Genomic DNA, 15,239 nt, shown 5'->3' with positions numbered 1-15,239 from the left:
CTTCACTGTTGTGTGATTACATTTCGGTGGTTTAGGTAACGAGGGGTGCACATACACAATCCCTCAGACTATTTATCAGTGTTGTGTCTCCTCTCTTCTGTGTTGCATTGCAGCCTGTTTGGCAGTAAACAGTGAAATCACAGCCCACTCTCCCAGTCTCTAATAAGGGGGCGGATTTGAGGGGAATGGGAGCTGACATGTGAACAGAGGAGTGCTGATTGTGATTACAGTGCAGGGCGAGCTTTAAATAGGTGCTGGTTATGCCTGCGATTACATGGTAGCAGGGCGGCTCAGCTCCTGGGTCACTGAGGAGCTGAGGAACCAGCAGCAGCCACACTTAATATCAGTCTTGGTTTCAGTTTGCAGCTGGGTCTGTTATTAATCAAAATCCTTCAAACTGCTGTGAGTGTTTAGTGCATTTAGCCAATATTACATTTTGGGGATTTAGCTGCTGGTCTAATCCAGAGCAACGCAGTGGAATAAGCTTAAATTTGTAAATCCTAAAATTACAAGCAACCAATAAGAAGTGAAACGATCTGGAGCTTAGAGCCCTCTCATATATTCCCATATACACACAGTGCTGATGTGAGAACAGTTAGAGCCAAAAAGAAAGAGGAATTTTCTTCTTCTTCCTCTAGGCCAATGATTTTTGGACAAATGTTTTCCGAAAAACATTAAAAACACATCAGTGAGCCACCTTGTTGCACTGGGTGACATGCTCCTTCATTACTATGAACTAGGGCTGAATGATATGGCTTTAAATAATATCGCAATATTTTAAGGTTATATCCCGAAACACGATATACATCTTGATATTTTTGATACCCTTTAAACTAATACCAACTACCAAAGTACAAAGTTAAATAAAGTAACTACTGTACTGTAACATAATAAAGTTGAATACACTACTTTTATAATAACATTTAAAAAATTTTGGTTATAAGGAAGATTAAATAAGGCACTTCTATAAATACATTTTTAAAAAAAGTATTTTTATAATTAAATAAATCGAAGCAAATCTACGTCTGAGTGGCAAGGACAGGACAGAGAAGTCAGAGAGCATTGAGAAACAGACTAACACATTTGGGTCTTGTCATGAGATTTGTTGAGAGTTAGAAATATACAGAACACCAGTGTCATCCTTTAACAGTCAGTCTTTAGTTTGCACGCCTGAGGTGGTTGAAATATCAGGCAGAGTAACTCTCCTGCACTAAAAGTAAAGCCAGTGCTATTGAGGTTTGATCCTTTCTTCCCCTGTAGCCACAAACCTCAACCTTTGTCTTAATTGGCTGTGTCTTTCTATCTGTTTTTTCTTCACACATGACACCATGCCAGCTGGTGTGTCCCTCCTGGGCTGATTGTCTGTCTCCAGCTCCCCTCTCACCTCCACCTAGGGATTCCTCTTTATGTCTCTCACAAATTAAATAATATAAACCTCCTAGTCATCCTTTGTTGTTTTTTTTTCTTGCACAGATGTATTGTCTACATTTTAGACAGACAATTCTATAATCGGAACGCCACAATGAGAAAAAAACGCTTTTTTTTTATTCTCCAGGGAGCGTCCAAACAAGAAAACAACATAGTCTCCCGTAGAGCTGGAAACAGCCTGAGCCACACTTAAAGTGAGAACACAGAGGAAAAAAAAAATAGCTACGAAGCCAGAACTATTACCTGGCCACTTATGAATGAGAGTGAGGAGGAAAGCATCATCGCATAAATGTTATAAGCTCCCCTTTGCACCTCAAACACATCAAATAACAGAAAGAGTCAGAGTTTAAGAGCGACACCGATGGAAAGAGTGAGGGGGGCTGTTCACTTGTTGAGACTTATTTGTGCGGACAGAGATAGCTGAGCACCGTTTGAGTTGTCCTGCCGTAATAAGCACACATACACAACGTGCATGCAGCGCCTCCCCTCACCCTCACACAAAAGATGAATACGTTTCCCATGGCGACTTTATCCGCCTGAGCAGTGATCTATTCATCAAACCTGCTATTCTCTTCAGTCTCACTTAATTACCAGTATGAATGCTCTCTCCCTCTGTTTTTGCCAATACAGACAATGAACTTCCCTCTGTGCCCGTCCGCTCTGCTGATAACTCCCTGTTTCAGATGAAAGGTCGACAGAGGGTAGATATCAACTATTGGTGAGTGGATGAGACACTTTTATCCTTCTCCCCGAGTTCGGTTTTGGTTATTATCTGAAGAAGATGAGGCAGGCTGGCTGCGATCCATCTCATTCAATTACTCCCACAGCAAGGCTAATTATGAGCATCACCAGCATTTACACACTCTCTGCAGGAGAGACCATTAGCTAGCTGGAGAGAGCCGCAGAGCTCCCTCACCACGGCGAATGGAGGTCTGTGAATAGAAAACACAGAAACCACTGTGGGTGGGATAGCAGGCTCCGGGATAAAGTATTTGCAAGTGATGATGACCATAATGCTGTTGAGGTGGTCAATATTCCTTGCAGAGAGAACAATGGTGTTAAATCACTACTAAAACAGTAAAATCACATTTACAGAAACATAATTTGTTCGATTTTGGATGCAAATCATGTCTTTGCATTTAACATTTTTGCTCTTTGTCATAAATGGGATGTCAGTTTCTGTTTGTTTTGATTTCCATTGGGCATCACCCATGCATTTCAAAGTGCCTCTATTTCGAGGTGGGGAAATTTTAATATTTTAAGACGTAAATGTCTTGACCTTAAAAAAAAAATTCTGTTGCCTTTGCTGACAGACAGCCTGCTAGCTGCGTTAACATGTGGAAACATCCCTGCTGCCCACCCTCCAGTCTCTCCTCATTCCTTTGCCACTCTGAAGTACTCACCATGCAGGTTGAGTGGGAGCTAATATTAGCTAGTTATCAGGACTGCTCATTTGGCAGCTGGTAACGCTGCCCTGGTGGCAGAATGTGCTGCTGTGGAAACATTGTGGCCATCCTCTGGTCTTCTCCAGGTCGCTCAGGTGAGTAAGTGGTTTGATTTTGACCATAAAACCCCTTAAAGTGTAACTAAATGCCCAACTTTTGGCTTGAGTGCCTCCTCCCTGGAATGTGTAAAAAGTCTCAAAAATTGGCAGGGCTGATGGGGGGGGGCGACACGCCTAGTCACCCAATCATGCAGCCTCTCGATCCACAGCACCTCCCTGTCCCTTGCAAACACAGAAAGTACACGGTTGGTGAGAGGGTGGTGATGGGGCAGTGATGGGGGCTCAGTTGATGAGAAAAGCGGGCTCCTGCCACTGGGATCAGCCAAGAGCAAAATTTAATTGCAATAGCAGGTTTGAACTTTTAGAGGGCAGTCCCTATGCATATTTATCATATAGAAAAAATATGGACATTTAGTACTTTGCACTTAAATGTCAATTGGACCTGAATCAATCAGCAACACTACTAAACACCCATTTATACTGCTTTTCAAATTAAAAAAGTGGTTTGGGGGTTTAGTTACTCCATAAGCATAGTTAACTATGTTGGCACCACTAGCCGTGCTGACACTGCTAACGGTGGTAACAGTGATAACAAAGTCAACAAGGCTGTGAGGTTTTATGACTCAAAATTGAGCTGCTTACTCAGTGGGGCAAAGCTGGGGGGAGTCCAGAGGATGGGCACAATGTTTCCACAGCAACAATGTTGGACTGGGATAGAGTTACTCGTGGGACTCACCGAATGAGTGGCGCTGCTAGCTAGCACATACCAGACCCAAGTGGTGCACAGTGAAATAGCTGAAGACTAGTAACCCTTCAAAAATATTCTCTGCGATTAACAGATTAACAATTTTTCCATTTACATCCCTATTTAGAATGATAGTAATTTTAGTTTGCCGTAATTGTCGGATAGTTTGCATCCCACATGTGTTTCTTTATTAACAGAGGTAATTTATTTTATTTCACTGATTTATATGAAGTGGGGGATTAACAAAGTTACTACAATTGATGCTGAGGGGGACATGAAGGTCTGCATCAAATATCACAACTCTATCCATCTATCTAAGAGTTGTTGCAAAATTTCACTCACAACCATAAATGCCAACCTCATGATGGTTCTAGGAATTTTGTGTGTACAAAACTTCAATGCAATAGTTGTTATTATTTCAGTATTTCAGATTTGAGTTTGAAACTGGAGTGGTGGCCAGATCGAATGAAATGTCCATCCTTGAAGCCAGGCCACAAACAATGCTAATACTGTGTATGATAAAGGTCACTAATGTGAAACAGGAAAGTTCACTCACCACTTAATTCGCACTTCTGATAACCTGAACTGAACCAGCGCTACATCAGCAGCAACACTGACGCATCAGCACTGAAGCTTGTGAATGTTGCCTTTAGGCAGAGAAGGTTTGTAAATCTGGGCTTCTTTGCTCAGTCTGCTACCATCACGACCCTGACCCATGTACGCAATTCAAAATGAATGGATTTAGCTTTATAAGATCCACAGGCCAATCTGCCCTCTGAAAACGCCTAAAGCGAATACTGTGATCACACTAAACTGCAGACTTTACTCAAAGACTTTGAGCTCAGGCATCATTTTAACTTCAGCAGTTAGTAGCAGAAGTCAGTGCTACCTGAAAACTTTTCTCTTCAGCCTGCAGAGGTGGGTGGCTTTGAACCGGGAGAGTTAGCCAGCCAAAACCAGAGACGGACAAAAAAGACAGACATGAGGGTAGATGAACACTGCGTGTATGTATTAATGCTTCTGTGTGAGTCTGAGACAGTGAGAGAGAGAAACTGATATGGCCCTGGGCTCTTTGTAAAACTGCGCTTTAGCAATGCAAAGGAATGGCATTGTCTGATTTAAAACTATGTAAAACATAGAGCTCCTGCTGCCACATTTCAAAAGCCACAATCAAACTTTAGTTAGAACTTTAATACTGTTTTTTTGTGCGTGGTTGAAGAGGACAACATTTCTGAGCCCTTAACAAACTTCAGCTAATTAACAACTGCCACATACACACAAAGAAATGAACTAAAAAGTCACACTCACACCCATTCCCTCATTAAAAGCAGATCTATCAACTTTTCAACACTCTTCTCGTCTTATTCACTTCAATGGATGAGTCCTACAGACAGCCAGACATGAGCGTCTGAGTCATTGCCTTCTATTCTTTTGTCCTTGGGAAGAGCAACACCTTTTAATGGAAAGTGGGCACAGGGTTTGTGTCGTCTGGTGACAAGCTGAAGTCTGAATCACTGCGGTCTTGAGGTAAGAAGGCTGATTTAACCTTGAGGTGATGATACATGGGCAAATATGAGGCGTTACAGATTCACACTCGCTGGGATTGTGGCTATCATGAAATTGATCAAAGAAGTTGGCTGGATGAGCTAAACTATCGTTACTAAACTGACACCATCAGTGATTCAGAGTATGCGTAGAGAAACTAGAATTCGAAATACCAACCCAAGCTCTGTGATGTTACTGTGGGAAAGGCACTGATAAGTTTTAACAAGGAGGAGAAGAAAATCTGACAAAAGTTGTTGCTGGTTGTTGCTATGATCAACCTTTTTTTGGATAACAGTGGATAAAATAATTAAGTGTATTGCAAATGGGTTGGCTCAGAGTGACAAACCCACAAAGAATTATAATGCGACTACACTTCCTCTGAGCTCCAGGTTTGTTTTTTAGCATCTTTAACTCACTGTTTTGGTTTTATGGCCAACACAGTAGGCTTGGATCGGTACAAACATTTGAATCGGCCCATTCCACTAAGTTTGATTTGACAGATTTGCCTGGCATTGGGACAAGAAAGACCAACATTCACAGCTACCTAAAGTATCGTTAGCAATGATATTTAGGCTGCATGTTTAACTTTATGTTGGATAAATAATAGCTAATTTGTATTAATCTTTAAATACATGATTGTGTATTTTAGAAATATGCAGAGGAGATTACTGAGCCTTTTACATATATTTGTATATATCAGCACCACTATAAATATTGCTATCAGTTTTTGATTAAGATTATACTGTGGACACATTAACAACAATTTAGTCAAATTTCAATAACGGAGTGTAATGTGTGATTGGCTGTATTAACACACAAAATAAGTAACCAAAGACACAGTCTTTAAGTGTGTCTTACCTTCCGAGATAAGCAGCAGATGGTAAATTTTACAGTAAGTACAGTAAAGAACATTCTAGCCAGTACAATACACTCCTTTGGTGCACAGGGAGTCTCCAGATTCCCTTCATAAGAGCCTGTTTTTTGATTTGTTGAGTGAGGGTGAACTTATATTTTTGGTCACACTGTCTGCAGCAAATTACAATCACATTCAATACATGTGATACATCAATTTATGACTAACAAAAAAATATTCTAAAACAGCTGTTTTAAAACCTTGTAGTTTGTTTTCTCTACCCCACGTTACTCTGTGTTTCTTGGCATCCATTGGCAGTTGTCATAGTGATGTACCTCCTCTTTTCGGTCAAAATTCTGAAGTGAAGTGTATTGTACTATAGCTAATGATCAGTTAGTGGGATTGCAAGGGCGTTTTGGGCTCTACCTCACTCACAGATGGAGCCTGGTGGTTGTGGGAGAACACAACAACTACTGGATGTCAATACTAAAATGCAAATTAACTTAAAAAGTCCACTTTACTTTCTCTGCGGCTGAGTGGCAAAAGAAAATGAGACACAACTTAACATACATCACAGAGAAATATTGTCTCTAAAATTCAGAAATCTGCTCAACTAGAAGTGAAACCAGTTCAAACTTAAGAGGGACCAGCTGCTATTACATCTATGTGGAGGAAGTAAAAATGAAAATGAGTGAAGAGGTCTAACACTCTCACGCTCTCTCACACGCACACACACGCTCACACACGCTCACACACACACACACACACACACACACACACACACACACACACACAGATGTAGTGTGTGTGTGCAGCTGTAATAGTCTGTTTACATGAGGAAGTCTTGTGCAGGAAATGCCACCCTGCTCCTTCTTTTCCCTCCGTTTTCTCTTTTAAAGGTGAGCTGTGCCCTGCTGCTGAACCCAGAAAACGTTTCCAGTTGTTATACTATAATCCTAAAGCAAAACTACTGAACACCCCAAAGAAACTAACAATGGGAATAAATTCAAATCTGAAAATACACTATAACTCTCATTTCAAAATGACAACGGTTCCTCAAACTGCCTATCGCTGCAGTTGGGCGTTAACCTCCTATCTCAAAATTGCTATACTGTGTTTTTAAAAGGATCCAGTGGAGACAGGTTTAGTCACAAGCTTTTTAAATAGATTTCATTGGTTGAGAGAGATGAACCCACTAATAAAAATAGAGGGGGACCAATAAAATTAATTTATGGAGAAAAATGAAAATAGTGAAATGTGGAGACACAAGGTTTGCGCCCAACTACAACGTTATGTTAGTTTAAATCGGTTTTTATAATAAAAAATATGACGTTAAAGCAACAGTTGGTAACTTTATAAAAAATTACTTTTGTCATATTTGCTGAAACTGTCACTATATCAGACCTGTACATGAGTCAGACAGGAGCTGCAGTCGAACTGTCAAACTAGGCAGCACGGATCAAATATATATAAAGATTCTGTGTCTGTGTTGCCTATTTCTCATATCAAATGTTTTCAGAGACATATTTGAGTGTACTGTTCAGCTTTAAAATGAGAAAGTTTGTGAGCCACCTGACAGTTGAGCTGAAACAAAGCACTTAAGAGGGCCAAGGGTTTGGGATGCATAGCAAAAAAAGGGTGACAGATGCTCGAAAATAGCCCGACTTTGACCAATGACCGACTGTCGACTTGGTGTGTCAGGACTCTTACAGCTTAACAGTACACTAAAAAAAATTTCTGAAATTATTTGAAGTGAGAAATAGGTACTGCAGTGACACAATCTTGATTCGGATTTGATTAAAGCTGACTAGTTTGACAGTTTAAGCAATTCACAATAACGGGTGACAGACTATCAGCCTGGTGATTATTGGGGCAGATATTGGCAATAAAATGTATTAAATTATTAATTTAACTGCAAAGAAAGTGTCAGCATGGGGGGAACTTTTATTTTTTAAAACCTCAGGGAGCTTTTTTTTATCCATTCATTTTGTATTTAAATTGTGATTTGACTTTGCTGGGAACTTGCTGTTTATGATGTTAAACATTTCAGTCTTGATCTAACATTTGCTAAAGGCATTTAAACTAAGTTTTTTGTTGGAGTTTTTTTATATTTCTAATTCTAAATATTGACAGAAAGATTTAGAATTTTATTGTAAATGCATATTGGTTCCAAATATTATTGGTCTCATTAACTATTAATAATTTATATCAGTCCTGAAAAACCATTCCTCGGCTCTGATTGGTTGTTTTTCCTCAACCGCGTTGGATTCTTGCAAATGCCATTAGAAACACTACGAGGAAGTGGATAAACAGGATTTTTTTTTTCAAAGAATATCTGTCTCATATATTGCTATGTGGATGTACTGAAGTTTCAGCAAATTTGACAAAAAAAATATTCATATTAAAGTAACCATCTGTAGCTTTGTTAAAATGTTTGAAAGCCTCCTGAGCATTTTAGTTGACATTTACCTCCATTACCTTAATGCCCAACAACAGGGTGTCATGCAGGACTTTTAACACTGTCAGGGGATTTAATATAAATGTCCTTCATCATCTTTCCAGCATTAGACTGTTTTTGGCAACTATAAAGCAAACCAAGTAGGCTTTACAAAATAGACTAATGCTCACGCTAAAACCTACATACATAAACACAATAGTGAAAGACTTAATACAGCTGTAAGACAGACAGATAACCTTTAAACATAGGAGCATATACACCACACAGTAGGTGTTTTAACAGACATGGATTAGGCTAAGCTTCCATTTGTGGAACATAAAGGTGCAGAGCAGATGGAAAATCCATCTTCTTCCTTTCTATGTTAGACTAGAAGCCACATTTAAGAAGTAGAGCTAATGATTCCCGAATGACTCCAAAACTGCTTTCATTCCATTAATCTTAATATCTAATTGCATATTTTAGGTCCACTGACATTCAGATACTGGCAGTAAATAAAGAATGAAATATTTCTAAGAAATCATGCATTAGATGGCGGCACGTCTAGCTCCATGTCTGTAAGTGCTTACTCCCTGTGTGGAGCAAAGCTCTATGTCAGCGATACTCAACTTATGTTCTGTGAGCCAAATCTGGCCCCGGATAGGTTACCCCCCCCCACAATAAAAACAAAAGTGATTCACACTGGGAACTGTTTTTGTACTTTTAGTTTACATAGGTGCCAGAGGGCATAAGACAGTTAAAAAAACAGAGCTTGTTTATCATAAAAAGTGCCAGTAGAGGATACCTACAACCCCCGACAGAGGTCCTAGCTAACCGAAAACGTCCTGAAATACTAAAAGCATCCTAAAATCCAAGAAAAGTCCTAGAATCCCTGAAATTCCCTGAAATCCTAAAAACATTCTAAAATTCTACAAACGTCCTAAAATTCTTAGAAATATCCCAAAATCCTAGAAATGTGCTAAAATCCGAAAAATGTCCTAAAATTCTGTAAACGTCCCAAAATCCTAGAACCGCCATAAAATCTTAGAAATGTCTTCAAATTTCTAAAAATATCCTTAAGTCCCAGAAACATCCTAAAATCCTAAAAAATATTCTAAAATCCTAGAAATTTCCTCAAATTTAAGAAATGTGTATGGGGCTATTTCCTGGGCTCCTGTCATTTGATACAAGCAGGCCCCAAGTAAAGCAGGTTGAGTATCCCTGTTGAGTATCCTGTCCTTAAAATGCCAGCCTTGTTCTTCCTACTCTCACAAATAGTGTGTTATGGACACAGTGGCAGTCTTGTTAATACAAATGTTTAACAATCACTGCCCTGGCTAATGTAACAGTGAGTGTGTGAGTCACCTGATGGATATTAACTCTGAACTAACTGCCCCGACAACACTAACATGTAAGAGAAACTTTTTTCCTTTTAAAGTAATCTTCTGTTCTATTTTTGCACTTTTTGGTATTTTAGACACTGTGATCTTCTTTGGTCAATATGAAATGTCTATACGAAAACAGCCCAACATGTCTATCTGCCTCCATGCACACTCACCTGAACAATCTCCAGCATCTCAGCTTTACTGATGTACCCGTTTCCGTCCAAATCGTACATGCTGAATGCCCATTTCAACTTCTGCTCAAGCTTGCCACGTGACGTCACACTTAGTGCGATGATAAACTCCCGGAAGTCTATTGTCCCGTCACCATTGGCATCAAATGTGCGAAAGACGTGCTCTGCAAACTTCGAAGCGTCTCCATAGGGGAAGAAGTTGCCGTAGATCTTCTTGAACTCCTCCATGGAGAGGTTCCCGCTGGGGCAGTCCCTCAGGAAGCCCTTGTACCACTCCTGGATCTCGTGCTCGGTGAAGTCAGTGCTCTCCAGGAGGTCCTGCATCACCTCCGGACGGAGCTTGCTGTTCTGCTTCCCCATGTCTGTAGGTCTGGTCAATCACTTGGCTCACAGCTGGGAGACAAAGGGAGGAGAGAAGGTTTGGTTTTAGGATGGGATAAAACTTAAGACGTCATTTAAAGTGCAATACAGAGTTTTATTGATTTCCTTGGTCCCACCTAAAGGACAGAGATGACAATAATTGTTCATCAAACATGTGAAATATACAGACTTTAAATACCAGAATTATTGGCTTAGTGGTATAATTTTAAATTAATCTTTTGGACAGGTTTTTGAGTGATGTTTTTAAGACAGGCTTGCACATGTGGGGGTAGGAAAAATTCAGTGTCAGAACCCTGGATTTCAATAATAATTTCACCTGTTTAAAGGTACAAGAACTCACACAATCGAACTCACTCATTCGTCCTAATGACTACTGACAATATTCACCATGAGGTTTTAAAAGCACAGTAATGAAAACACGATTTATTGTACAACCTGTAACGGTGGCAGACTGATGCTCTTGGACAAAAAGTGCATCATATTGTTACTGTTACAAAATACCAGGGAAAAAAATCCCCTGCTTGTCATGATTCCCTGCAGCAAATGTTACTAATATCAAGGATGAGGGAATTTCATTTGATTTTTCTGTGGTTAGAGGCACTCCCATGACCTGCAGAGTCAACCCTTTGAAATACGTGTTTTGTGTTTCGATATTGTATGCTTCTTTAAGGGGAGTTCAGTGATGGGCTCCATTATGGTATGCTTTTTCTTTTTTTTTGGCCTGAATCTCATATATGCATCAGTTAAATAACCACAGACTACACTCTGCAGCTGCTGTCCTCAAGTGGCTTTACAAAACCAAAAATGGAAGCAACCCTTCTCTTTAGACCTGACGTTTATCAGGACTAAAATCACCCTCTTTTTACAAACTATTGGAACTTTCCATGGAAAACAGCCCTGTGTACTCTGAGTACACACAAGCCATATGCCCATCATGGGTTTAATTAGTCTATAAATCTCTGTACACACACACTACGCTCAGTTTAACTGTACTTGGAGGAAAAGGTGGCGCAGTCAAATGATATTTAAGCTGAGCCCCTACGCAAACATCATTCAGATTCATAACCTCCTGAAAGGCAATTTTATAATCCTCTTCCAGGAAAGGGTGTATCAGTGTTTGTAGTATAGATCTTTATGACCAGGATAAAGCTTTATAATCCCTGTTTGCAGTCAATTTCAATATTCATGTAAACATGTATACCTCAATAAACAGATGTCAAATTTACTGGATTTATGGGGCTTGACTAAATTTACTTGTTTGACTACAAACTATTAAATGTTTCAAAGATCTATTTTCCTAGATAGCCTATGACCAAAGACGATAAATAAAGGATGTAGCTGAGGTCACCCATTGGTTTGTTGACACCTGTTTTGAAACCTAAGGTTCGTCCATGCCCTTAAGTATGTGTGACTGTTAATTTAAATTAAAGTATTAATAAAATGTACGGGTGAGTAATAAACAAATTGCCCCCAACCCCCCCGTTACTTCATTTATTTCTGCTGTAAAGTTGAACACGAGGGTCCATAGAGATTGACTCACTTTTGGAGCCAGCCTTAAGTGGCCATTAGAGGAACTACAGTATATATACAGTACATATCACAACATGATATTTGTGCTGAAAATCAGTTCAGAAATAGTTTAAAATAACCATAAAGTTTGGCGTCGTCTAGCTAACCTAGTAGAGTGTATGCCCCATGCAGGTTGAGGCCTTTGCAGTGGCCTAAATTCATCAAATTTGATTATTTTCTTGGAGTTTCCATACAAACAAAAAACAACTGCCTCACATGAGACAACAAGAGTTAAGTCTTTACGATAATGTATCCCACAATGTTTGACAGGAGCACAGAATACATTCTGTATCAGCTCTGTATCTGTATGTATTCTTTATCAATTAAACTTGAATGATGTTTACAGTGAGTAAAATATTTAAACTCAAGACTGTCTCATGCTATATTTTATTAGCATATCCTAAAATGTGAGGACATATTAGGCAATTTTGGAAACAAAGTGTGTTTGGCTGAACAGCATGAGTCTGCTTTGTTAAGGGGATTAAAAACAAAAGACTAAATAAACAATAAAACTAAAGGCTGTATGGTTCCTGAGAACAACAATTTAAAGTGTCAAAAGTTTCTGTTTATAAACCTTTACTGTCCTCCTCCACGCATGCCTAAATCATTTTATATTATGAGGCAACTGGATTCATGAGATCACGCGAGAATCACAAAATTACATGAGATTTTAGCCATGATTTGCTACATAGTTCACTCCAAATAGTGTCCACAGCTCTCTGGTGGACACACTTCTACCATCACAGTATACTGTCATATTGCCAAACCCTACTGTTAAACAGCAAAAAGACTTTCGAAAAAGTTTTAATAATATATATATTTCAAAATAAAACTGCTCTATGACAGAAAAAGTATCCCAATAAACTAAAATTCTATTTTCTATTCTATTGTTTTTCTTTTTTTCACAATATCATAATAATAATACATATATTGTCTGTTTTTATTTGTATGATTTTCCTATGCTGTCTTATGTATTTATCTAACATCTGACACTTGACAGATATGAAATATCCAGAGACAGAGGATGTAGCAGATACATGGACATACAGATGGAGTGACAGACAGAGTAATAATGAGAGGAGCCACAGTGGAAGAGTTCTGAGTCTGTTTTTTATCTGCCCTTTTGGTGACACAAACAGGAAGTGTCTGCTCCGGATCTCAGTGTGATTATGTTCTAAATATTCAAACCATGCTCTCTTTCTGTATGTGAGGATATACGTGCATGCTCATATTTCAGCATGTGTTCTGACATAAGCCTTTATGCAATCAAAATAAAACTTTAAGAACCAAACAGGTTTGAAAACAACAGCACATGCAGTTATTTACATTGCATACTTTATCTTGTAGGTTTAGGTTGTTGGTATTTATGTAGAGTATGTATTCATCCCCGTGCAATGCCCTGTTAGCCTTGATATGGCCTTCACTTGGAAAATCTCTGGAAACGAGTCACTTGTGTACTCAAAACCACATAGCAAAGTCCTTGAATAGCACTAGGCTATCGGAAATGATAACCAGTGCTGAAATCCTTGTGAGAAAGTCATCCAGAGTGTCTACTATTCCAATCCAATGGAGAGAATTCTGACTTTCAGTCCTCCAACATCAAGTTATATCACGGTACATACTAAAAAACAGATATCCTGGCCTCAAGGTTCAACCAAGGCTACAGCAGAGTAGGAATTCCACAATGTAAGCAAGGATATTTGAGAAGTGATAACTTATCAGTGTTGAATTATCTACTCTCAGAGGCTGATGGAAAAGCTCTAATGCTTTAAAACACTGTTAAATAAGCAGCCAGGCGGTTAACGCCACAGAACAGCATCTATTTCTCTTTGGTAAACATGATGATGAAAACAGCTCTGATGTCTGGGTGGGACAGAATCATAATTAAGTGGAGCAGTCACTTGAGTAGCACGTGAAATTAATGGAAGAATGATTTTTGTAGGGAATTATGTTTGACAATCTCCTTTGTTTACTTCTATCAAAGACTTGTGTTTGCACGGCCACACTGAGACAGCAAAAAAACTGCTTAGCATTCAAACAGCAGCACATTTGAAAATGTGGGAAGGGGAGATAACGCAGAAGTAGATAGCAAAAATTTAACAGGGTGCACATATATCAATAAAAATAAGATAACCCGGAGTAACAGAAGAGAGAACAGAGTCTCTCAAGGCCGTGTGAAAGTTAGCCCAGATAATAACGCTACACATGGAAAGATGCTTACTATAATCCTTAAATAAAAGCTAAGATGTTTACAGAAGTTTAGCAAGACTAAAAATCTACAGCCGTGCTATCGGCTCTGTGTGGCTCTACTTAAGCACAACTGTGCTTTGAGCTCACTGCTAACATGACTGCTTATGTTTAGCAGGTAAAATGTTTACCAGTTTCACCATGTTAGAGAGTCTAAGCGTGCTAAAGACAAAGCACAGCTGATGGGAATTAGCTTTGGTATTTGGTCATAAAAATTCCTGGCCAAACTGATGTTTTGACTTGCTGGTGGAACTAGAGTACAAATTGGGAGATCGCCCAAGTTATGAATACTCATGTTAAGGGGGGCATATAGACAATGGGACAGTCAGCAGGATTGGCAGGTCATTTTAAAGATATGTTAAGCATGTAACCCAAAACAGGGAGACTTGAAAGGCAACTAGACAACTTGATTCCACAATGACAGCATGCTGCCTAAAATCGCACACTGGAGCAGCATGGTGCCACTATTGTTTAATTCAGTGTAAAAATAGAAAAGTGGTACAAAAAAAGGAAACGCTGTAGCAGCACTATGGGACAAAGAAGGAGTAAAGAAGGGCTGAATAAAAATAACTAGCATAAACATGTTTATTTTTGCTGTAAAGTTGGGCATTTTAACGTGGGGAAATTGACTCACTTTTGGAGCCACCCTCAAGAGGCATCCAGGAACTGCATTTTTTGGCACTTTCGTGACAAACCTCATGTTTTAGCCTTGGAAGATGCTGCCCAAAAGGACTTGAATGTGTGCAACAAATGTCACGGCAATCTTTCCAATAGTTGAGACATTTCATTCAAAAGCGGTACCTGAGAAGATGAGTGATCACCACATTTGAAGGGATTCATCCTCCTGGGAAGATGAATATCTTTACAAGCTTTCAAAACAATCCATCAGATAGATACGTTTTTTTTAGTATGAAAAATGGTGGACTGATACCAAAACTGTCATTCATGAGAGCCACG

General features: G+C 39.2%; 1 protein-coding gene across 2 annotated transcripts in view; it reads right to left on the bottom strand.

The window, feature by feature from the left end:
• Window positions 1-15,239, bottom strand: part of LOC121945171 (neurocalcin-delta A) — an 87,691-nt gene that overhangs the window by 8,810 nt on the left and 63,642 nt on the right. For both annotated transcript variants that reach the window (XM_042489203.2, XM_042489204.2), the window contains one exon: window positions 10,068-10,478. In XM_042489203.2, the coding sequence (XP_042345137.1) occupies window positions 10,068-10,445 (378 nt within the window). In that variant the 5' untranslated portion in view covers window positions 10,446-10,478. The remainder of the gene's footprint in view (window positions 1-10,067; window positions 10,479-15,239) is intronic.

This window comes from Plectropomus leopardus, chromosome 11, assembly GCF_026936395.1.
Source record: "Plectropomus leopardus strain MGB_pleo_1.0 chromosome 11, ASM2693639v1, whole genome shotgun sequence".
Taxonomy (NCBI): Eukaryota; Metazoa; Chordata; class Actinopteri; order Perciformes; family Serranidae; genus Plectropomus; species Plectropomus leopardus.
This window is presented reverse-complemented; position numbering and strand designations above follow the sequence as displayed.